Source organism: Brassica napus, chromosome C7 (assembly GCF_020379485.1).
Source record: "Brassica napus cultivar Da-Ae chromosome C7, Da-Ae, whole genome shotgun sequence".
Lineage (NCBI taxonomy): Eukaryota > Viridiplantae > Streptophyta > Magnoliopsida > Brassicales > Brassicaceae > Brassica > Brassica napus.
In genome coordinates this window covers 40,836,431-40,851,165 of record NC_063450.1, presented here as the reverse complement: position 1 = coordinate 40,851,165, position 14,735 = coordinate 40,836,431, and the positions used below count along the sequence as shown (strand labels likewise).

General features: G+C 31.7%; 1 protein-coding gene and 1 long non-coding RNA gene across 2 annotated transcripts; one reads left to right on the top strand and one right to left on the bottom strand.

The window, feature by feature from the left end:
- Positions 1-4,455: 4,455 nt before the first annotated feature.
- Positions 4,456-6,818, top strand: LOC125589772. The gene is made up of 2 exons (XR_007325933.1): positions 4,456-6,014; positions 6,122-6,818. It is a non-coding gene; the product is annotated as an uncharacterized LOC125589772 (long non-coding RNA).
- Positions 6,652-9,308, bottom strand: LOC106410940 (COBRA-like protein 2). Its single transcript, XM_013851574.3, has 6 exons — positions 9,073-9,308; positions 8,670-8,749; positions 8,102-8,558; positions 7,834-7,978; positions 7,377-7,648; positions 6,652-7,094 (listed from the first exon to the last, which is right to left on the bottom strand). The coding sequence occupies exons 1-6, from the start codon at positions 9,143-9,145 to the stop codon at positions 6,811-6,813; spliced, it is 1,311 nt and encodes a 436-aa protein (XP_013707028.2). The 5' UTR covers positions 9,146-9,308; the 3' UTR covers positions 6,652-6,810.
- Between the last annotated feature and the right edge of the window lie 5,427 nt (positions 9,309-14,735).

Here is a 14,735-nt window from a genome sequence, read left to right as displayed (position 1 = left end):
TGCATCAAGCAGATTCCACACCGCTGGCCCAAGAAAGTGGTAAGATGTTCTGTCCTTGTCGGAAATGCAACAATTCGAAATTGGCAAATCGTGAAAATGTTTGGAAGCATTTAATAAATAGAGGTTTCACGCCAAATTACTATATCTGGTTTCAACATGGAGAATGTTATAATTATGATCAGAATGAAGCTAGTAGTAGTAATAACAATTTTCATGAAGAACCGGTTGATCATCATTTGCATAATGAACATAGTTACCATCAGGAGGAGCAAATGGTAGATGATGATGGGGTTCATGATATGGTAGCTGATGCATTCGTAGCTCATGATGAAGATGAAGAACCTAATATAGATGCAAAAAAGTTTTATGAAATGTTAAATGCGGCGAATCAGCCACTTTACAGTGGTTGTAGAGAAGGTCTCTCTAAATTGTCGTTGGCTGCTAGAATGATGAATATTAAAACTGATCACAATCTACCTGAAAGTTGCATGAATGAATGGACATACTTGTTTAAAGAGTATTTGCCGGAAGACAATGTGTCTGCTGATTCTTATTATGAGATTCATAAACTGGTTTATAGTCTTGGGTTGCCTTCGGAGATGATAGATGTTTACATCGACAACTGCATGATCTACTGGGGAGATGATGAGAAGTTAGAAGAATGTCGATTCTGCAAGAAGCCACGATTCAAGCCGCAAGGACGGAGACGTAATAGGGTACCGTACCAAAGGATGTGGTACCTACCAATTACATACAGATTGAAAAGATTGTACCAATCAGAGCAGACTGCTAGAAAGATGAGATGACATGCCGAGCATACTCAGACAGATGGTGAGATGACTCATCCATCAGATGCAAGAGCCTGGAAACATTTTAACAAAGTACATCCGGATTTCGCAAGCAATAGCCGGAATCTGTATCTCAGATTTTGCATAGATGGATTTAGTCCATTCGGAATGTCAGGGAGACAATATTCATTGTGATCAGTCTTTCTTACGCCATACAACCTGCCACCGGAGATGTGCATGCAACAAGAGTTGCTATTCTTGACCATATTAATACCTGGTCCGAACCATCCAAAAAGGTCTCTGGATGTTTTTCTACAACCACTGATAAAAGAGTTGAAGGATTTGTGGTCAACAGGGGTGAGGACGTATGATTTCTCAACGAAGATGAATTTTACGATGCGAGCGATGCTTTTGTGGACCATAAGTGACTTTCCTGCTTATGGGATGTTGTCTGGATGGACTACACATGGGAGATTAGCTTGTCCATATTGTAATGGCACGACATATGCGTTTCAACTGAAGAATGGTAGGAAGACAAGTTGGTTCGATTGTCACCGTCGATTTCTTCCCATTGGCCATCCGTACCGAAGAAACAAGAATTTGTTTAGGCACAAAAGGGTTGTGAGAGACACTCCTCCTCCATATCTAACTGGAGAACAAATTGAAGCGCAAATCGACTACTACGGAGCTAACGAAACAGTTCGTTGTGGTGGTAATTGGCATGTCCCTCGTAATATGTATGATTCTTACGGTGTTCATCACAACTGGCACAAGAAGAGTATATTTTGGGAGTTGCCATATTGGAAGGATTTTCTTCTGCGCCACAACCTCAATGTGATGCATATAGAGAAGAATTTCTTTGAGAACATCATGAATACAATATTGAATGTCCCAGGGAAGACAAAAGACAACATAAAATCGAGGTTGGACTTGCCGAATATTTGCTCAAGAAGTGAGTTACATATAAAAAGTAATGGACAAGTTCCCGTTCCGATATTCAGATTGTCTTCAGAAAAAAAGTCGGTGTTGCTCAACTGGGTGGTATCAGAAGTGAAGTTCCCCGATGGGTATGTTTCAAATCTCTCTAGATGTGTTGAAAATGGTCAAAATTTCTCTGGGATGAAGAGTCATGATTGTCATGTCTTTATGCAACGACTACTTCCCTTTGCTTTTGCGGAGCTACTTCCAACAAACGTACATGAAGCACTTGCACGTAGTATATTATAACGCATTAATTTTATAATGGTTTAGTTTGCAATATTATATGACTAATATAATGTGTTTAATTGTTTTTAGAATATACAAGGTATTGGAGCAATTTTTCAGGGATCTGAGCACACGCACTCTTAAAGAAGAAGTCGTTGAACAGCTTTAGCAGAACTTTCCCATCTTATTGTGCAACTTGGAGAAGATATTTCCTCCGGGATTTTTTGACGTCATGGAGCATCTAGCTGTCCACCTCCCATATGAGACATTGCTTCGTGGACATGTACATTACGGATAGATGTATCAGTATGAGCGAACCATGAAATATTTGAAGGAAAAGCAAAGAACCTCGCAAAAGTTAAAGGTTCTATAATTGCTGGAAGTTTGACGGAAGAAACTTTTCACTTCACATCGTACTACTTTGCCTCAAAAGTACGTACCCGGAAAAGAGCTCCAAGAAGATATGATGATGGTGGTATCGCGCCAACATATGCAGTTGCTGGTGTTCCAGACATCTTTAGCCAGATTGGGCGACTCGGTGGGAAATTAAAAGAACTCTTTGTCTGCTATTTTGGAATCTATCGTCAAGCTAATATCTCTGTTCGTTGGCGTGAAGGGAAATTTTTTCGAAGAGTCTCATCCATGGTTTCTCGTCACTGGCGCATGCACCCAACAGCTATATTATCTAATATCATGTTATCCAATGCAAAAAATCTGATAAGCCATGCTGTGTTTGTAGGGTTCCTGGTGTAATCTTTGAAGTTAATTCAGAAACATCAAACAACGTTCATCAGCAACGTTCAACTCCGACAAGAACAAATATAGAATCACTACCATTAGTTGGTCAGAGTCTATCAAAGACTGAAGATTATAGTCCCTCAGCCACTTTCCTTTCAACAGTGGCTAACAAAATTTTCTCATGCCAAGGGCCATGAGAGATCACTTTCCCCCATCTTCCTCTTTGCTGGAGTGAATCTTTCCACCAAAACTCCTCTTTATGAGAGATATCTTTCTCTTGGCGTTAAAGCCAGTGAGTGTTTTTGTTTTCCTAACCGCGTGCTATCTTGTGTAATGGTTTGTTTGGGACCGAAAGATACAATGAGACTCATCCCAATGAGACTCGAGGTTGTGGAGCGTTCAACGTCACGATATACGGTGACTATTCCCAAGTCTGAAATATTTGAAGGACACATTACTTTCTCCATGAGATTATTTGCGAGTGGCTCCTTTAAATTAAATTTCGACACTTTATCAAACTTGTCTAAATTTGTGTCTCTATCTTTATTTTGTTTTGCTCTTGCAATTTTCAAAAGGATCGCACATTGTATAATCGATATTGCCTTTGTCCATGTAATCGTTTAAGTTATGAATGAAAAATATGTGTTACAAAAAAAAGTAAATCCATTAACTTCAAAAACTGACTCGTCTCGCACGTGCTTACGACCTTTAGAGCATGATTAATTAAGGATTCTTAAGATGAAGATTTTAGCGGAATATAAGAAACTGTCACTTACTTTTTAACTAAAAAATTAAGAACCGACTCTTAAATATCTTATTTAAGAGTTGGTTCTTAATTTGTTATTTAAAAATTAAGAGACGATTTCTTAGCCAAAGCTAAGAACCCACTCTGATAGTCAAGAGTGACGATGGAATCTTGTTAATATCATTTGGTGGATTTATTATTTATGTGTTTTATATGGTTTGTTTTGAAACGTCAAACATAAATTTAATTTTGATATCTTCAAAAGAAAATATAAGCAATCTCGTTTTAAAAAACGATATCGGTTTTAACAAAGAAAAAGAAAAATTAAACTAAAATATGTAAACAAATATAATCTGGAGTCAGAATTAGTTTTGTTTGGGTTAGGTTGAAATTAATTGAACTAGTTTTTTTTTAACGTCATACCACTAGAATTTGACCTGAGCAGGTTTTAACTTGTAAAATCATTCTCATTTTATAAATCATTGGTGGTTACTGGATTTATTAACTATGAACCAACGTTATTAGATTATTGTTTGATTATTATCATATTGAATATATTTGTATCACAAATAAGTGATTACTAATACATTCATGTATTAGTTATCATTTTTTTGTTTCTATTAATTTTATATTGTACTCAAACCTAATATTTAACAGGGTAATTCACTCAAATAATTTTAAAAACTTTTATCACCAAAAATGTCTTCAAAGAGAAAAAATGACTAAAAGATGTTTCATTAAAGAGATAAAAGACTATTTTATCCATTGTTTTATGATATATAAACATGAACTCATAAGAAAATAATTTTTATAGTTTTAAATTATATGTTTTTTAATTCAAAATTTTAATAATTATTTTTTTGCAACTTTTAATATTTATTTTTTATTTTATAAAAAAAATTTACCCGCCACACCCCACACTTAAATTTAAATTTTAAATGTAGATTAGTTAATCCTAAGATTATAAATATAAATTTATCTTTTAATAAAACATATTTTGGTCATTTTTTTCTTTGAGTGCTATTTTGTGAAAAATCTAAAATGGGCATTATAGGAAATTTCTCTATTTAAAATTTTAAAATTAGTACTTATATCTATAATATAAATGGACAACTTGTTTTCTGACAAAAATATATGTTCAATATTTATTAAATATTAAAAAGGAGTCATATTAATTTTATATATTAATATGTGTATTAATGTGTTTTTAGTTTGTATAAAACAATTAGTAATACAACATTAATAAATTATTTGAAATTGAATTTTTTTATGTCAAATTTATGTTATTCATGTACAAAATTATAAATATTTTTTGAATTTAGGTATTTTATAAATGGATTATTTATTGTACCTGAATACATTTTAAATTTACAAATTTGGAATGATATTTAGGAGTTAATCACGCATAGAATTATCTATATATTTGGAAAATAATAATGGCAAGGTAGTTTATTTAGATGAGAATAAATTACTAATCATGTTTTAGATCTATATGGGAGTATATGTTTTAATTATAACGAAATATATGGCAAGATAATAAAGTACTAATACGTTTTTGATTTATATGGCAATGTAGTTTTAATTAAAGCCAAAGATATGTGAGAGAATCACGTTTTGGATCTGTATGGAATGGACATTAGAAGGTAATATTGAAGAAAATTTAGGGCTAATTTTTTTTTTTCCTCTGAATATTTAATATTAAGGGTCAAAGCCCATCCGAAAACATTACAATAAGAAGCCCAAACATCCGGCCCAACTAGAAAAAACCACATACGGGCCTAAAGTCCAAACCCCACAGCCCAGAAGCTGGGAACCCTAGTCTCCCCAAGCTAACCGACGTCAACGACGTCAACGGCGTCGCACACCACCAGATCGAGACCGTGCGACCTTCACCGCTCGGGAACCTTCATCGGAGAGCATCCATCGATCTAACACATCGAGATCTCGTCTCCGACATCCATGCAGCGGTTTCAGATGATAGATCAAGAGGCAGAGAAGCTTTGAAGTGCAGACTCATAGATCGAGAAGAAAAGGAATAAAAAACGGGAGCCAAAGAAACAAAACCGGAGAATGCGATACTAGAGGAGCTACCACCCCCCGGGAACACAAGCCGACGACAGCGGTACTGACAAAGCCACCGCCTCCCGGAAACAAAAGTCGACGATAGCAGAGCTGTAGAAGCCTCTACCTCTCGGAAACAAAGCCGGCGGCGACGGAGCTGTCAAAGCCTCCACCTTCCGGAACCGGAGAACCACCGAAAATTACAAACAAAACTAAAACGAGAGAAAAGGAAAGCTTAAACAAAAAACAAACCGGACCGACGGTGGCTGTGGAAGCCCACTCCGCCGGCCGGCGATACAAAATGTATCGCCTGCCGATGGAGTGGGCTTCTAATAGATTAGATAGGATAATTAGACCCTCAGTCTGGATCCCCTACTTCTGTTAAAAGCTCACCCACCTCTTTTTCTGATAGGGCTAAATCTAGCTGAACTGCAAATCCATAGCTCTGACTTAACCTCTGATGATCAACAGCTCTGGTACTTTCTCTTCTCCCTTGTTCTCTTCTACTGTTAAGTTTGTCATTTTGTGTAATCTGCTCTGAGTTCTCTCCTACAAATTCATCTAATATATGTCCTAGTTGCAGTAGTCGTGACTCTGCCGTTGTGGATTCGCAAAAAACTAGCACCCGTAGTTCCTCTGTTCTCAGGCTTACTGATAAAAACCGGAGTCAAGGGAGTTTATCTAAAAAGTCTGGGTTAGACAAATGCTCGTATGGTATTATAGAATCTTGTAAGCCGCCTTTATCTAATGCCTGCGACCAATCTCTAAAGAAAGCTCTGATAGATTGTAAGCGTGAAGAAATCAAAGAGTGCAGCAATAACCTTTCTTTGAGAACTCTGTTCTCTCTGGAGTTTACAAGCAAGTTAGAGATCAGTGCAGAAGAAATAGTCAGTTGCTATGAGTTGCCTGAAAGTTTAGATAAACACTTGCAATGTCCGTTTTTCTGGGAAAGGAAAAGCCATCTAGTAGTAGTTTTAGTGACAGCCGTTTGAAAGAAGCATCCAGGAGAAGAGATCAGATAACTTCTTATACTACCCCACTGTGATGGATTTTCAACAAAATAATCTCGAACATTTTCAGACACACTGGTGCAAAGGGCATCACGTGTGAAAATACAAAAAGTAATAATAATAATACCACATGTTGATGTATATGAATTTTTGACATGAATAGAGTGCCGCATAACATTTTTTATACATTAGCCAAAGAGGATCCCGTCTGATCTCATAAGTATGAACCGGGTCAAAACACACAATTTTCAACGTGATCCATTTACATAAGAATCAAAACAGAGAAGAAAGTAATGAGAAGTACAATGAATGTGGAAGTTGCAAAGTTTGAAGCAGCGTTAGGAAGCCATGGATATGAGTCTGGAGGTGGCATAACGCAGTTATCGCCGTTGAAGTAAATGCGTCTTGGAAACGCCCATCCTTTTTCGAACGTGAACGTTGACGGGTCCTTCTGGAAGAGCAGTTCCGACTGTACGTTGCCTATTGGACCCGCTTGGCTCAAAAAATCGTTGTAGAACTTGATCCCCCAGAGCATGGCCGTGTCATCTGCAATGTATTAATTCAAACACATGAATTTCATTACCTACAATAACCCTCCATTTCACAAACTAATACTCATGCTTAGTTTTGTTTATAGGGATCAAAAAGGTAACATAGCCTACAATGAATCAAATGATCATGAAGATACTAAAAAATACTGGTGTGAGTTTCAAACCAAACGTTATATACTATTTGATTATTTATTCATATTTAAAACTTAATCCAAGCCTACCAACAGCTATGCAAATAAAGAAAAAAAAAGGAAATAAGCATCAGCTATGGACTTACTTATGCCAGAGTAAGGACTAAGAGGTTTGTAGTTAAAGCTGAAAAGCTGAGTGATATTGTCGAAGTTGGGATGCTGAACAACCAAATTCCACTGCGAGTAATTCATATTGTAGTTGAAGTTTGTGATTGTGACCTTCACACGCCAGTACTCTTTGTAGTTAGTTTTCACATGCCAATGAACTCTGATGGGACACATATGCTGCGTACATTGCAACAGCTGCTGGAGGTTGTTCTTCCCTGAAAGAGCGGGTACCACCGAAGCTATTTTCGGGCTGTTGCAAAAAAAAAAAAAATGATTCAGAAAATCAAATAAATTTGGCATTCATTACATATAGATACTTATTTTATTTCTTTGGTATCTTCTTTCATTTTTTCTTAGCCCCCCATCCACATATTGATTTAGTCTAATCAATTAAACAAAAACCAACATGGAGTTCCTAAGAGAATATGAACTTACTCGACACATGTACCATTTTGACATCCACAAGAACATGTTGGGCATGGTACGATAGTCTTATTGTAGAAAGCTGAGAGTGAGACACAACAAGTGGGAGTTTTCTGAGCTAGGAACTGTGAATATGTGCACGTCATGTTCCATGTCACTAATTAACAACAAGAAAAATGTGAAATTAAAAACATAACTTAGAAAGAAACTTTAAAACATTAAAGACTAAAACTTACACATAGCCTGAGTCAACTTTAAAACATTAGAGACTAAAACTTACACATAGCCTGAGTCTTTCTTCGTTTATCATTAGAAATGAATTTGGTCGGGGGAACGACTTTGGCAGGCCCGCAGGTGTAACCAGGACCTGGTGCCTTCAACGTAACGTTCCTAGGAGCTCTAACGGTCGTATTAGTAGTTCCAGATTGGCCAACACTAATCTGAAACGAAGAAACAGCTGTTGCGGGGTCTTGTGCCCAGGAGCTAATCACACCGCCTCTACAACAGTTTGATATCTGTTGGTTGTAGGGAGTTCCCGGCAACAAGTCAACGACGGTGGGGGTTTTCTTGCAGCAATGAGGAATGTTGCCTTTGAACTTAGAACAATCTCCTTGCTCTGTGGCTTGTGCACCAACCATACTCCATATCACTTCCTTCTTATACCAACTCCATCCTAGTTGCCAACCCGGGGCCTGGATGTGACGGTATTGTTGAAAATTGAAGATTGATACAACAGCCTGACGATACAAGAAAATGTTATGAATTGGTTAGTATGGTAACTATGAACACAAGAATTTTGATTATATAACAAGTGGTATTGAGGGGATAAAGTTATAAATATTTGTTACCACATAGCCATCAGCAGTCCAGCTAATGATATCCCATTTTATGGTGATGTTTCCAGTTGGATCAAGTGCATCATAAGCTTCTGTGTATAAGATGATATAAAAATAGGTGAGATCATAAACAAGAACAAAGAAAAATCTATAAAGAAACAATAAAAAGTTTTTTTGCTTCTTATCAATTGGTTAAGTGGAACAGAACAGATCAAAGCCTATGCATGCAACAAGTTGACCAATATCATCATTACATGGAGATGGAGGTTCTAAATGTCAAATTCCTATATCTGTTTCCTTACTTTTTCACTTGTTTAAATTTATTTCAAGGGTTTTATTAGAATCAAACACTAATTGTCACAGAAAGCAAAGGAGCCAAAGGTCATAAGAAAGAAAACAGAGCATTGAGCCAAACCTGTGGTGGGGAAGCTGGTCCAAGAAAAGAGACACAGAAACAAAAGCGAGATTGTGGAGAAGCGAATGCCCATTTCTCTGATCTTTGATCAACCGGTTTTTGATCTCCCGCCGGCGGAAACTTCTCGAAGATGTGAGAGAGAATAGAGAGAGGGGAGAGCCACTTACTTAAAACCAAAAGTTTCTAGCTTTAATCGGTCTTTTACTTGCTTAAGTTTTCTATATATAATAATAATAATAATAATAATAATAATAATAATAATATAATTTGGAAAACCCTATAAACCTTGACAGAGAAAAAAAAAGAAGAGATAATTTATATTTTATAAAGCATCACAAATTCACAAGAAATGTATTTCGATTTTAATATTTTGAAGAACATCACAGTTATCTTGGGAAAAAAAAAAATACAGTAAGCCTGAAGTTTCGCAAATTAGACAATCCAGAAATATGTATGTTTTGGTTATAGGGTAATTAGTTATAGAAACATCTATACCCTTCGATAATAAATTTGATTTTTTTTATCAAGGATAATAATTTTGATTAATTGTATAAAAATAAAGATAATATAAAAATATTATCATGTATGAAAGTGTTCTCTATAATATTATTTGAGAAGTCAGTTTTTTATGTGTCGCGTTCACGTTAATTCTCACGATGGTTGATTATACTGATACCCTTAATGATTAAAGATATTATATTTAAATACTATTATTGAATTTTTATTTAATTTTCTTTTTAAAATTTTCCAAATAACATATATAATAAAAAGGAAACATTTACAAAATTTTTTAAAAAAATTTAAACGAAAATATATGTATATATAATATGATTTCATTAAAAAAGAAAGTTCACAGAATAGAAATATTTTATTTAAAAAATATTTTTAAATAACAAAATATAATTTTGAAGTAATAAAATATTTCTTTATATCTATATTTTCTTAGATGAAAATATATATTTGCATATAATGTGATTTCATAAAACAACATTCACACACATAATCTTGATATTAGAAAAAAAATATTATTTCTCTTAAAATATAATTTTAAACAATACAAAATATATATTTTCAAAGAAATAGAAATAATTTTTATATATCTATTTATTTTCTTAGATGATTACATAAACTGATATATGTTTAATTGACTAAAAATAGTTTATAATTAGTATTATTGAAATGTTTTATTTATTTCTCATATATTTAGTTGACTATAATATCTTTCATTTACAGTAAAAGAAATTATAAATTATATTTACTTATATAATATGATTTTTTAAAATACAATCACTCAAATTCTTTTAAACTAAAAAAATAAAAATAATTAACAATAAATATCTTTTGGTCAAATAATCAAAAAAATATTTTAAAATAACATAAATCTATATACTTTAACGAGGTAGATATATTATATTTAATCATTATTAAAATTATTTGTTTTCATAATATTAAATTTGCTTTTAAATTTTATGTTTTTATGTTTGTGGAACTCAATATGACTATAATTAAAATACCAAAACAAATTTGAATTCTTAGTTTTAAGATTATTTAAAATAGATTTCAGTTTACCATTTAATAAATCCAAGGCATAAAATTATTTACAATTTATAAAATATTTTAATTATTGTAAATAATGATATATGTTCATAAGCTTTCAAAAATGTACCAGTTACTTATGTATATAACTTCATATTGATCATTGCTTTATTTTCTGATATTTTGTTTAAAAAAAATCAACATATAATTTGATAAAAATTATGAAATTACATGCATATTTAAATGATAAATAAAATTAATTTGATTTTACCTAAGTATAGTAAAAATAATTATACTTCAATTTGAATTTGAAAGAATAAATGTAATTCAATATACTAACAACATGAGTGACTTGACTAATCCAACTTATATCTAAAGTCATAGATTTAACTACAATAAAAATATATAATTTTATAATAATAATTTATTTTATAAATGTAAATTATAAGATGACTCAAAACATATTAACAAATGAAAATAAAATATTAACCATCTGTTATAATTTAGTTCTTTTGTAAAATTGATATATATGCATGAAATTGTAGAATATTATCGTTATTTTAATTTATGTAATTTGGAATCAGACACTTTAGTTTATTTTATATTCCATTCTAAGCACAATATATCTTAAGTTATACATAATCTTCGTCAAACATATTTACATATCTAAGACAACAACCAACGTAAATGCAAATAAGAAAATTAATCATAATTTTAATATATTTAAAATAAAAAATATTATAGTTGAAATCATAGAAATATATGGAATCTAATATAACCAAATGATAATTAAATCGACTATAAAAAACAACAAAACCGACTAGATATAACATATCTAAAATCATATGTCTAATTAAAGTAATATAATATTATTAATATAAATTATAAATTAATTTAAAATTAAAAATAGATACCAATCAATTATTATAATATATTTATTTTATAAATCTGTATACATGGAATGTCAACATTGTACATGCATGTTTGATCTGTGAAGTTTAGAAGCCGAGATGGAATAACCGGAGCTTCTCTGTCGCCGGAGCTCTATTTCTTGTGTCGGCGACTCGTCTTTCTCTCACTCTCTCTCTCTTTTGTTTTTTTTCAGATGGCCGATAAATGAGAAGGCAAGAATGTGCGGGGCATTAGGGTTACCCGCGGATCGTTTGGATCATCCCGCTTTAAGCCCGAACCCGCACAGTACCAACCCGCGAAGCCCGCCATTCTGCGGGATTCCAATTTCTCGGCCCAATACCGCCCCGCCACAAGCTTTAATGGACCACGCTCGCGGTACAAGCCCTTGTTTGACATTCCTACTTAATAATACTCCCTCCGTTTCATAATAGATGATGTTTTAGAAGATTTTTGTTGTTTTAAAATAGATGATGTTTTAGTATTTTTATGTTATTTTTAATTTTATTGAAAACTGTATAACCAATTAGATGTTGTAGTTATTTATGTAATTGGTCAAATGATTTTTAAATAATATTTTTAAAACTATCTTTTAGAAAAAATAAATTTTTTAATCTTTGTGTACTAAAGAATAACATCATGTATTGTGGAAATGAGAGACTATTATTTAAGATCATCCATTGGCATGAAACGCACATAAATGAGTGGTCGAAATTTCTAGAACTGGAGTATAATGAAGTTTTATTGTCAACTTATACATTTATTATAAACAAAGCCTAAATCTTCAAGGGACCAAATAATTCGAATAATTTAAAGCGGAAACAAAGACATAACTTGCAAGAAAATATTTTATTCTATTATTTTCAACCAAACAAATATTTAAATACATTTATTCAACTGAAAAACACGTAAATGGCTTTTCATCTACAGCTACTAATTTATTTGCAAAGTACAGTTGTCTTCAGAAAAGCGACGGCATGTTTCTTAAATTCCTCGGGTCCATACGAATCTATAAGACTACACATTTTTCTAAGTTTTTATTCGTCTGTCACGAAGGAATGCGTCACCGCCTATCGTTATAGAACAGCTCAGTCAACAAGCGCGTCATTTTTTGTCGGTTTATGTTTCTTATTATCCTCTGTTGGATATTGATAAATGAATATGTTTAATGAAAATTATTCTATTCAATCTGGTATGTTGGGCTTTTAATGAAGAATTAGCTCAAACCCAGCTCACGCATCTTTTGTTCTTGAGCCAACAATTTTTGTTCAAGTTTCAATGACTCACCCAACTAGTTCATATAGCTTTTTCTTATTTTTACTATAGTATCATATCTTTTATATTAACTCAAAAATGATTTGTTTTTTTTTTCTTATTTGGTTACTCTGTAAAACATTACAAAAGAGATTGGCAGGTACATAAGAGTTAAACCAGTGTTTTACATAGTGCCGGTCCAGACTATGCTGGCACCTAAAGCGGACCTCCAAAATTTTGCCCCTTAACTATAATTAAAAAATATACAATATTTTAAGCATGTAACCAAAATAGTACCAAATATTATTAAAACTGTATTTTTGTTTAACAAAAAAAAACATTATTTGCTACTTATCTTATATATTTGGTGTATTGAAAGATAAACAGTGCTATTCCAAAGATCACTTGTTATTATTTATATTAGTTCACTTGATTAATTTTAAATTTTATTTCTTGATAACTTTTTCTACTAATTCTGAAAATAAAAAATAATATTTATAAAATAGAGCAAAACATATTATTGAGTCACTTCAACGTCAATATTTCAATTTGTAAATTTGAGAAGCATAATAGAGTTTCATTGAATATTAAAATTCTATGGTAATTTTATGTGTTTGAATTTCAAAAGTTTTTAAATTTACAAAAATAAGAAAGAAGAAATGATAAAAAGGCATAATAGAAGATGCATGCATATTGTTAATACGAATAATTTATAATTCAAGTTAATTATTATAATATCTCTTGTTAATACGTGTATTCTAGTAAATATTAGCCGAAAGAGATAGAAAAGAAAAATTAGAAAACTAAAATTGTCTTTTAATAAAGTAAAAAGATTAATTAGATCTGTTTTAATTAAATTTATTATCTAATAATATAGCATTTACTACAACATATAAGAAAAGAAACTAGAACTATTGGAAATGGTAATAAAATCATCGATATCTTTGATGAATATCAAAAAAGGAATAAAAATATTAATAAAGAGGAAGAAGGCGGTGTTGTCCAAAAAAAAAAAAGAGTAAGAAGGCGATATCATTCGAAACGGCTACCTGTTGGTCGGGAGAAGAAAGTCTAAGACCACTATACTAAAGTGACGCCTTCAGATAAGTGGCGCCCGTAGTCAATATATATATTTTGGCGCCTAAAACCTTTGTTTTATGGGCTTTGTCCCAGGGCCGGCCCTGGTTTTACAACTATCGTTAAATTGGACCTTTTAGGTAGAATATTAAAAAATCTATATCATATATATTTTTGTTTAACCAATAATTTTGACCTGCGCTCTAAAGCGTGAGATTAGTTTTTATTCAAAAATTTATTTACTGAAATTAGAAATCTTATACATATGTATTTTGTATAAAAACATTTTTAAGCATATATAACTAAATTAAAATTTAGATGAATATTATTTTATGAAAATAAGATAATTCATTTATATAACCAGCCTCCTATCAATTTTCCTTATTTTTAAAACTTTAAATTTTAGTAAAATTTTATTTTTAACTTTATATTGGTAACAATTTATTTTATTATTATATTTTTTGTCAGCATTATTACATAAATTAACTGTTGTCATTCAACCCGTTTCATACTTGATAAATATATTAAATTATTTTTAATATTCTAATTTATATATATATATATTAAAATATGAAATTAGTTATTACTTTATATATCTTACTTTAATATTTGTTTTTAATAAGTTGAAGTATGTTGTAAAATTCATGAATATATTTTATTCTGTTATTTTATAATTTATAAAATAGTTAATAAATGGATTAAGTTACTTCATATTTATTAATTCTTGTATTAATTTAATTATGAATATATATTATGTATATATAAATATTATAGAAATGCCATTTCTTACTATATAAATGAAAATGAATTAATAATCATTTTTTAATTATAGTTGATATTAATTATGATTTTTATAATTAAATATTAAAAAGAAATGTATATTTACA